An 11,400-nucleotide genomic window follows, 5' to 3' on the forward strand; every position below is an offset into this window, starting at 1 on the left:
TTATGAGCATTTTTCCTGCATTTCTGATGACATCGTCAGTGATGACATCACCCACAGATGACATCGTTACTGATGAGTGATCACTCATCATTATTCAGAATGAAAGTCCAAAACACACTTCACACAAGTCTAACACACGTCACACAGCCCTTCACAATCGAAATCTAGTAGACAATAAAAATCCAACACACACTTCACACAGCCCCAACAGGTTGGCCAATCAATCTGAAAGTCCACATGGGTATTCAGCATTGGCACAGGCGGGACTGACGAAGCAGATTTATTTTGTCCTTATTGTCCAAATGAGTGGTGTGCACATCCCCAGGTATGGACTTAATGGGATATTTAAAACAGGATAGTTAGAATGAGAAAGTCAACCCAGTTTAAACAGTCCAAATAACCAGTAGCCTGTTACTGCCAAGCTGCAGAAATGAATATTGATCAACTCCTCCATTATGCAAAGGATCATAATGTAGTCTAGTAAAAACCGGTGGCTTAAGGTCGGAAACAGGATTGCAACAATAGTGTCTGTCGTTTTTGCTACTTACCGATTAAATGCACTTTTCTAAAACCACTCAAATGCATTGTGAATGTTAAGCCATAAGCCAAATGTTAGGCCATAAGTGGCCTAATGCCTGGACTGTTAAGTGGTGAATTGGAGGTGACAGATAATGGGCTTCTTAACATTACTGGCAAAGTGAGAACCAATTCCCTTCCCCTCAATTCCATGTTGTAACTCCACTCTGTTTATATCTGGCCAAAAATCCAGTTGTTGATTAACTGATGGATGGTGCTAAGAGGATACAAGACCACAGCTGACTGCTGGCTGTTTGAAAATGTTTTGCTGAGGAAATGTGCCATTTGTAAGTGCTCAAATATGCTGTGTGCTGGAACGTCTACTGTGTCAACAGCGACCTCTGCTGACAGTTTGGGGAAGGATCTAGGATTTCTTTTCTCTTTTATGTTACTTCATCGTTTGAAGAAACAAAATTACCATAGAATAAAATAGAAGTTACGTAGCCTATGTACAGTAAAGTGTCACACAATAATGTGCCTTCTCCACAATCATTCTCATACCATTTAGTAGAGTGAAATGAAATATCTGAGGTACATAGGCTATTTCCTTATATACCTCAGAGAGAGTATAGCAATCTTCTATCTATTATCTATACAATTGTGTATGTGGACTTTGTCTGTTTATTTCAAGTTCTGTGTTCTGCCACAGCTATGCCGTTTTAGCTGCGATCGGGCTGAAACCTTCAGGGTGTGTAAAGGGCACCCGTGCGGGTGACCTGACGGAGCCGGATTTTCTAATTGGGCTAATTAGCTAATGATGTGATGTCATCAGTGATGTCATAAGGGCGCACGCACACACACACACACACACACACACACACGGAGGCATTGTGACAAGACTGCTCAGTGATTTCACACACACAAGGAGGCATTGTGACAAGACTGATCAGTGATGTCATAGGGGGGCCACACACACACACACTGATGATGTCACCAGTGATATCATGAGGCGTGCACGCACGCACACACACACGCACACACGAGGCATTATGACATCACTGAATAAAATTTAGTGAGCAACACACACACACACCCGCGCGCACGCGCCAATAGGGCAGGCGAGGCCAAACTACAGCCAAGGCCACACAGCTGCCAAGCCAAGGCATCTCGCACGGCTAGTATATATATCAAATTGAGTATGTGGACGATGTTTCAAGTTCTGTGTTCGGCCACAGCTATGCTGTATTATGTGCGATCGGGCTGAAACCTTCAGGGTGTGTAAAAGGCACCCGTGCGGGTGACCTGACGGCTGACATATATATATATATACTGTGTATATATATATATTAGGGCTGCACAAATAATCGTACATCTTTCCCTTGCAACAGTGCGCTCCGCCCCTCTGCCAAAGCCCAAACACCCGTGTAGTTTCAGCTAGAGTCAGTGTGTATTTCATTTCTTTATTCAGTGGACATAGGCTATGTTTGGGGTCTATGTTAGCATTATTAAAGCAGAAAGACATAGGAACTGTATAGCTAATATGCATACTTTAATATTTGTTTATCGCAAGTCGTATCGTCATCGCTATATTGAACAATGTTATCGCACATTGCAGATATTCCTCATATCTGCGATTATATATATATATATATAAAGACGACACATGAAAAACGACTACACTTTAGAGTACTGTATGACACGGTTACCAGCACAATATAATGCTGTCATCTAAATTCTTGTGCAATGTCATCAGTCTTTTCCCATTACAGTAGTTTTACAATAAAACAAATACTGGAATGTGCTTTAATGAAAAGCTTTATTAGTAATACAATGTGCAAAATACAGACACACACATACAATACACGCACACACCTGCACACACATACTCACCCCCACACACACGTCTGTAGTGTATGATCCACTCTTGTACTGTAGCACCCTCTTGTGGCAAATTTAATACAGTACTCTGCATTGCATTGCAGTAAACACACACACACACAGAAAACTAAAGGGTTAAGACCAAGGGAATAGAAAGCAAATGATACATAACAGAGCAACATTACAGCATGGTTAATTTACAGTACAAATGGCAAGAATCAGACAAAAGTTCCAAGTTGTACTAATAGCTCCCAGTATTTTTTTCCCAATCTAACAGATCTTTGTCACGCATTGTCAAATTGAATAATTTGATTTAATTTACAGTACTACAGTACACATGTGCTGGCCACACATTGGGGATAAATTTACACCAAGGGCAAAGTTTAAGCTAAGTTTAAACTTTTTCCTCATCAGCAGATCAAAGAGTAAACACAGATGTGATTGTGAACAGGTGGCAACATTAGACTCAGATGTTCAATTTAATCTGACTTTGGTTTTATGCCCAATTTAAATCTGACATGCACTTTGTTCTTAGTGTAAACTCATAAGATTCAACCACAGTCCATGTCAATTCTTTTTCAGATTCCAATCAATGTTCATAAAGCACATACAGAGCAGTATTGCCCAAGGACCAGGGACACAGAACATGCACTTTGTTCGTAGTGTAGGCTCATAAGATTCAACCACAGTCCATGTCAATTCTTTTTCAGATTCCAATCAATGTTCCTAAAGCACATACAGAGCAGTATTGCCCAAGGACCGGGGACACAGAACAAAGTGAACATGGCAATGACATTAGGACTTTATGTCACTGTGACACAATTACAGACCCTTTCATGGAAAGGAAGGACAATTGTGCATTGATGCATGTTTATAAAAAAAAAAGAGGTAGAGGCTGTTTTGGTGAATTTAAAACGTGCTTTCCATGCATTCATAATATGTTTGACTCCATATACACAGATGTTTGAGTCGCTAACACCAGATGTGTAAGCAGGAAAAAGCCGTGGATTCTGTCATTTGGGACAATGTAACTTGGACACACATGGGATTAAGGTTTGCTGCCCAGCCCATTTAAGCAGACTGCTCCTACTGCATAATTACTGTAGCTGGTCCTACTGCATACATTACTGTAGCTGGAAACCTACAGCCGAGCTTGTGTCTGACGCTGTGGGTGTGAAGGTTGTATCGATGCCAGGGCACATCGCCTGTAAGCTTTTGCAAATATGCCGCTCTTATTTTAAACAACTGTGCACATTACGCAACAAGCAAGAATGGCTACTGCATGAAATACTAAATTGCCACAATAACAAGAAAATGTATCCTCAGATTACCAGAGTGGTTCAGTATTTGCATCTTTTTTTTATGTCACAGAAACATCCCAAGCAGTGTGTGAATAATAGGCCCATTCTGTGCACGACCAACATCTTCTGATCAACTGATCAGAATATACAGTACAGTACTGTATATACAACTATACACAAACACCATATTGTCTTCTCACTTTTCCAGTATTAACTAAAGGCACTTTAGAGATCTAACTGAAAAATAAACAAGTAACCAAGGTCCCTTTAACTGCTCCTCTTACCATGTTATCCAGTCATCTGATTTACGATGAGATCCAGCCTCTATAGTTCATATGTTTTGAAGATTTGCTCCCCCATAAACTCTTCTTAGGCATCAGTAGAACTCAATCAGATACTCCGGGTAAATCTGGTTGCTGTCAAAGATGACATAAATCTTTGGATTGGCCATATCGTCCACGCAACTGTCATAAAAGTTGGTGAAGCTGGCGTCCTTGGAGGGCGGTCTGCAGTACATAGGATGACCGACGGTATATTCCCCAACCAGCACTCTGGCCAGGAACATGGTCTTATAAGGAGGCTCGCTGGCAAATATTGGTGGGGCGAGCCCGTGTCTCTGCAAGGCGGTGTTGTGCTTCCCCGTGGTAAGACAGAATTTACTGGAGTATTTGGCGTCCCTGGCAAAATAGCTCCCTGGAGGAGAAGAGTGCAAAGGAAATGTTGAAATCTAAAGTAAAGAAACGTGGGTTAATCGCTACATGATGATACAACACAAGATGCAGGGATCTATCTACCTTTGCCGTAGACGTCGCCGTGGCTTCCGGTCAACCGCCAGTCAAAGTTATATGTGCATATAGCTTGCACGTTGCTGTGGCCCGTGCCGTGGAATAACATGCGCTCCTCAATCTCCAGGGTGCGCTTGATTTTTCGCAACTGTGTTTTTTTCCTTTGGGGGGAGGGGAGAAGCAAGGAATGACAACATAGGAATGAGTATTGAGAGTGTTTCTTTTGTTTTGTTTTGTTTTACTTCTCTATGGACTTTGTACAATCCACTCCACAAAACATAGAGAGAATATTAACAACATTCTACCTGCAGAAGAACTCCCATAAGTCCAGGTTCTGAATCCTCTGGATGGATTTGATTGGATGTCCCATCGTCCTATCATACACTCTGGCTACTTCTTTAAACTCGTAGGTGTCTCTGCCAAGCTGGATGAGCTGAAAGAACGCAATCACACATGGGAACAGTCAGAATCAGTCATAGGAAGCAAGTAAAAGACAAAGTAAATACATAAAAAGCAAAAGCCTTGTTACATCAGAGAAATGAGGGTCAAGCACAAACACAACAGACTGTCACACTGAATGTCAAACATGTCGGAAATGAAAAGAAATAATGCAATACCAGTAAAACCTTAACAACACAAAAGGAAAGAAAATACTATACAGTATAGACTCAGTATCCACTTCATTAGACACCTCCCTGTTGTACACAGGGAAAAAAGATGAAGGTAGAGTGGACACTGATCATAAAGACTGCAATGGAAACATCCAGCAGGATAATGCACCATTTTCTCGAGATGGTTTACATGTAATCTCTGAATTACTATAATATCACAAGTCGAAGTTGCATAGTGATATACATGTATACGGTAAAATCCTTATATCATTTCAGCCTAGATCCCTGGCCGGGAACGTCAAGATTGACACCTGTTGTCTCAGCCAATCATGCAGCAAATAGTCCAAGAACAGATTCTCCCATAACTCTCAAGCTCACTGTGCTGAGCCAAGAAGAACGCGGGACGTCAAGTTGTTACTTATCGAATATCAAACAAGCTCGTCTATCAGCTGAATAAGGCATAATCAACAACTAGATGTGCATTATATGATTTTAACGCACGACGTGGAGGCGAAGAACCACCTGACGCCGCAGGCGTTAAAATCATATAATGCACACCTAGGAGTTGATTATCCCGCTTATACCATGGTCCTTTGACAACAATATAAAATAAAAAGCATTCGCGAATTTTTGGTACAAGTTTAGCAATCAAAATCTAAAGTTTTGTTTTTCACAAGCCATAACTGTTTAGCTAGCAACACTTGGAAAACCGACTAATACCTGGAACAAGCATTAGCATCCCGTCAGCTTCTCCTGCAATGGAAACGTTTGCTGTTCCAAGTAATTAGGATGAACCTTGGATACGTGCCGGTATGGTGCAGGGAAGCTAGTCTGCTCAGCTCATAGAAGCTGAGGTAGCGAGGTACCCACTAATAACTGGAACAAGAGTTAGCACCCCGTCAACTTCTCATGCAATAGAAACGTTGTTTGCTGTTTCAGTAAATAGGAGGAACCTTGGATACGAGCGGGTATGGTGCAGGGAAGCTAGTCCACTCAGCTCATAGAAGCTGAGATAGCGACTTGAATAATGTTAGCTGTGCTGTTTGATTAAACAGCTGGGCAGGTTGGGGAGCGGATAAACTTACAACATGTGATTAGACTTGAGCCAGACTACGTGTGCATTATGTAAGGGATAATGTATTGTGAGCCGGTGATTACTGGTGAAATAATGATTGAGCCCGACGCGCAGCGGAGGGCTTAATCATTCACCTGAAGGTCATTATTTCCAGTAATCACCGGCTCACTATACATTATCCCGCTTAGAACACGGCCTACAACTAACTTATTTCAGTAATCTGACTAAAATAATTATTCAAATTGATTTTTTAATAGCGTTTTCAACAACAAAACGGTTTAATTCGTAATTGGCACACAAGACACCACAGCTGCAACTGGTTGGCCTAATTAGTAGTGTCTGCAGACAAAATGCTCTTATCAACTGATTAATCCAGGTGTGGCAGAGCAGCGGTCGGTTGTCGAGAAATAATGACCGGTGAATCTTGTTGATTGACCAATCAGAATCGAGTATTCAAGAGAGCCGTGTTCTAAATGGTTTTAATGCACACATGCCGGCCAATCAGAAACAAGTATTCACACAGACCATGGTTTAAAACTAAATAATCTTTGGATAAAACAACACCTCACCTGTTGCTGGTGTGGCGCTTCAGATATGTCTTTGAATTTGATTTGAACTCCTGAACTCAAAATGTAAAATCAGTACGCTGCTGCTAGGTCATTGACTAAAATGCTAACATTACGTTTGTAAGGTAAGCTTAGTCACCAATTGTAGCTTCAAGTGTTTGTCAAATTTTACGTAGTTGCCAAAACCAAACTGTTAATTTCAGTATATTTTGTACTAAAACGCACTTGTGCTTATAACTTGTTAAACGCTGTCTAGAGATTTATTTGTCCCACATTCTTGGCTTTTGGTCGTAGTTGTCCTGCCATCTTGCTGGTACTAAGTTTTTCATTATGATTCTTTTACTCTATGTTTCATTTCATTGTAAACATGAATCATATAATTTGCAAAACAGGATTGTGTATTACAGTGGTAACACTGAAAGACTGATTTAGATGTATTCACTTGTTCATTTAGTTTTGGTTAGGCTTTCTATTTTGGTGGATTTAGGATGGCGAGCTGCGTGATTCACTGGTGAGATTGAATCTATTGACGTCGAATATGACATCAGTTCAACTCACAAATCACTTAGATATTTGAAAGGTTATTCATTGATACATACACTGTAGATAGTGTTATCTGATGAGTTTTGTAGCAATGGTATTTAGAGTGCCCATTGTTGTCATTACTTCCTGGGTCTTTACTGGGGTAGTTATTATGCATTATAGGTTTTGTCAGAATTTTGCACTTTCAATACAAATCATAGTAACTGCAAATAATCTGGTCTGGTTACACATTACACTCATCAGGACTTTAGTTTACTTCAATAGCCTGCACAGACCCCAGATCTCAACCAAGTTGGGATGAGGTGCAGTGGGATGTTCACAACAAGAGTGCTGCTGAAAAATCTGCAGGAACTGCTTGATACCATCGAGTCAGCATGGGCCGAGATGGCTGTTGAACGTTTCCAGCACCTTGTTGAATACGTGCCTCAAATTTCAGGCTGTTCTGGAGCCAGAAGTGGGGTCTAACCCTGTACCAGATAGGTGTGCCTAAGTAATTGGATACTGAGTGTATGTCACAGTGATGCCCATATGCACACATACATGTAATAATTGTACTCACTTGATAAGGTTCATCTGTATTTATTCTCTCCCAGTGACAGGGAACAGGCAAGGCTAAATTATCACATATAAACCTGAGAGAATGAAAGAGACAGAGAGGGAGACAGAGAGGGAGAGAGAGAGAGAGAGAGAGAGAGAGAGAGAGAGAGAGAGAGAGAGAGAGAGAGAAGAGTAGGAAAGGGGTCACTGATTAAATTGCTTCAGCAATGTAAGGCTATAATAAACCCCACTGTGTTTAGGTGCATTATGTAAATACAGCATGTGCTATTTGGCAAATGTGTACATAAAATAAAAATAACTTTGTCATAAGATGTCCTAAGTATTTGTGCCTGGAGGAGAAACACTCCTCTCTTGCCCCTCTCCAGGGAGATCAAACAGCAGGGTCAACTGCAGGGCAACACTATTACAGCCATATGATTTCCGCTATGTGGAAAACGCGGACGGAATCGCGGAATTTGGTAATTAAAATGGAATCAACTGTAAAATGGAATATTGCCCCCTGGTGACTTTATTTCTCAAAGGAATCGGAGGGCTTTTTCTGACAACTAGGCACGATTTCTAGGCTCGCCCGCTGCGGGGGCTTGCTCCTCGCAGGCCCTGCAGCTCGCATACGTAGCGGCCTCGCCTGCAGCTCAGCTGCTGCGTGGCCTCGCCTGCCCTATTGTGCGGGTGTGTGTTGCTCACAAAATGTTATTGCCCTCAAGTTTACATGCGCACGGGTATGTGTGTGCCCCTTAAGTTTACATCGGTGCCATGTCATAAGATGATTTTGCTCTTATCACATCACTGATGACATCACCGATGACATCATCAGTCTTCACTTCCAGTTGGGCGACATCACTTCCAGGACAAAATCCGAGACAAAAATCGCAGAGCCCACTGGGACACAAATCGCAGAGCCCACTTGCTCCCTTTTAGATGATGATATTGAATCCCAAAAGCATTTGGCAATAAATTGGTACAGTTGATGCCGATTTTCTCTACTTGCTTGTGTAATCGAAAGAGGTGTGAGGGCTCTCCACACACAGCACAGCCCCCGTCCCTCCGCTGAGAGCAGTGAATTTGGGGGGAAATAAAGCGGATTTTATAGGGCCCCACAACACCGTTGGATGTGACAGCTAATATCTTCTCCTTTAGAGGAATGGATGAAGTGAAGACAAAAAGTTTATTCCACCCACTTTTGTTCCAGGCAAATAATACACAGTTGGTCAAACTTACCTGAAGCCAGTTGTAGAGTGAAGAGATCGCTTGATTGGTCGCTGCTTCCCTGTCGTCACATTTATCTGCCGCATGACTGGCAAGGAATTATTCAAGATTAGATCTACAGGAACTTAAACAATCATGCACCATTTCTCAAACAGGATTAGCTCTGATTTATAAAAGAACTATATCTTTACCAGAAGTTTTAAACTACTTTCCATTCTGTAGGCTGAATATTTTGTCTGGTGAAATGGCTCCAATAATACTTTGATATGCACTACCCATGCCAAGCAGAAAGGCACTCTGTCATCATGGTACCTGAGAAGTCCAGCCTGTACGTATATTTCGCAGTGTAGAATTCCATCACACCGTTTTGATTCTTGTTGTAACACTGTTGGATCTGAGCGCTGGTCACAGAACACGCCGCACTGGGATCAATCTGACAGAGAGGTTGGGGGAGATGAACTCGTCAACTGTTAAAACTTAGGGACATGAGGAATGTGATGTGGTGAATGGAAATGAATGAAGCAATGGGCACAGGAGTGGAGGGCAGAGCACGCAGATCTTCATCCAACTAAACAATATGCCAGGTAGTTTTGACGATTAGGTTGTCCTTTCTGGTTGAATGTGTGCTAATCAGTGAAAACCACCTTAGTGTCTGGTTCGGTTCGACCAAAAATCTACATACTTCCAACCCTCCATGGCACTTGATGAACTTGGCGACCCCTGATTTAGAGTATTGCAGAGGGAGAGACCACTGTTGGGATGTTTATCAGTTAAATCTAGGTATGCTTGTTCTCTGTGAAGTCCTTTGACACATGCTTTGTGATGAAGAACTAACATTATATAAATAAACTTGACTTGATATAGTTATGCTGACATGTTACCTCAAACATATGCCACACTCCACACTCAGCCAAGTAGAACCAGCACCAGTTTGGCTCGGAGGTGTCCATCTCCTCCATCTCTGTGGACTCCTCCTCTGGTCTGATGGCTAACATAGCTAAATCTGAAATGAATAAGTGAAGACAAGCACACACTTAGGCAAACTGCAACTACAACAAAGCTGCTGGTTTATTCTACCGTTAAGACATCATTACATGACATGGTCGTGCGGACATTTCGCCCTGTAAAGTTAATTCAAACAGGAAATGGATCGAGCTATCATTACCAGATACCGCACCCGGTGCTTTTGAACGTTACGGATGTCTTACCGGTTTCCCCCAGTCTAGCTCTGACTAGGTCACTTGTGGTCCTTGTTGGGGGGGAACTCAGCATATCATACAGCACCAGAAACCGCACTCTCAGCGTGAGATGAGAGACTACATAACAGTTCCGTGTAGCTATGGATTGTTTACTTTTACTTCCTGGTTTGTCACGTACGTGACTGACGTCACGGCGCATTTGTGCGCGCTCCCACAGTCCGTGCCAAACAGAGTAATCTCACTATCGTTCAATTCAAAGTGACTCACTCGCCCACGTTTTTATCTGCGGAATGCGGATACAGTACAATCTTATTTTTTAGGCTACAAAAAGTAAGATAGATTTTTAGATGACATAACAATCATCCCATAACAACACCCCCTTATTATTATTATTATTATTATTATTATTATTATTATTATTATTATTATTATTATTATTATTATTATTATTATTATTATTATTATTGTAATAATAATGTTGTTGTTATTATTATTGTTATTATCATCATCATCATCATCATCATCACCACCACTGTCTGACTAGTAGGGGAGCATGTCTCTGCTGGTGGAGCGTCCAAGTGAAGGACAAGCAGCACTGGACAGTGGACACACCCCTTCATGCTTCTCTTCTTTCTTTCTTCGCTCTCTGCAAGTCAGTCAAGGAATTGTATATCGCCGTGCGCTGTTGCAAAGTCAGCTCTGAAAACTCGTGGGTGAGTATATGCATTCTCATTTGTTATGAGGCTATTAATAATACTGAGTAGGCATAAGAAACTCAATTGTCTTGTTACTATATTTTGCAGTTCTTTGCATTGTTTTTCCATTGTTTTTGCAGTCCTCTTAACCGGGGTTTTTATTCAATTGAGCACACAGGAAATAGCTATGTAATATAATTGAGAGCATGGCTTTGTACTCAGTTGCATTTGTTAGAACTTTTTCTATTGGTGTTGTGGTAACTCGAGGTTGCCCTTGCATTAAGGATGTTTAATAGAGCAGTTCAGTGAAGTGGATGTTGTGTTGAGGGACATTTTGGTTAGCTGTGGAGGGAGGGGGGTCAATTAAAGAGTAATAACAGGGTTCTTATTTATCTACAGCAGTGATTCTCAAAGTGGGGTCCTTGAGGGGGTTCTAGGGGGTCCCCAGCAAAAATGGGAATCATCTT

The 11,400-nt window shown here is 41.6% G+C and overlaps 1 protein-coding gene across 1 annotated transcript; it reads right to left on the minus strand.

Moving 5' to 3' along the window:
- Positions 1-2,418: 2,418 nt before the first annotated feature.
- On the minus strand, positions 2,419-10,034 carry parp11 (poly(ADP-ribose) polymerase family member 11; the record flags this gene model as incomplete). Its single annotated transcript, XM_083659555.1, has 7 exons — positions 2,419-4,388; positions 4,490-4,641; positions 4,786-4,913; positions 7,835-7,907; positions 9,052-9,127; positions 9,352-9,472; positions 9,921-10,034. 7 exons carry the CDS (start codon positions 10,032-10,034, stop codon positions 4,072-4,074), a joined length of 981 nt encoding a protein of 326 aa, XP_083515681.1. The 3' UTR covers positions 2,419-4,071.
- Positions 10,035-11,400: the final 1,366 nt, after the last annotated feature.

Source organism: Poromitra crassiceps, assembly GCF_964638095.1.
Source record: "Poromitra crassiceps genome assembly, chromosome: 2".
Lineage (NCBI taxonomy): Eukaryota > Metazoa > Chordata > Actinopteri > Beryciformes > Melamphaidae > Poromitra > Poromitra crassiceps.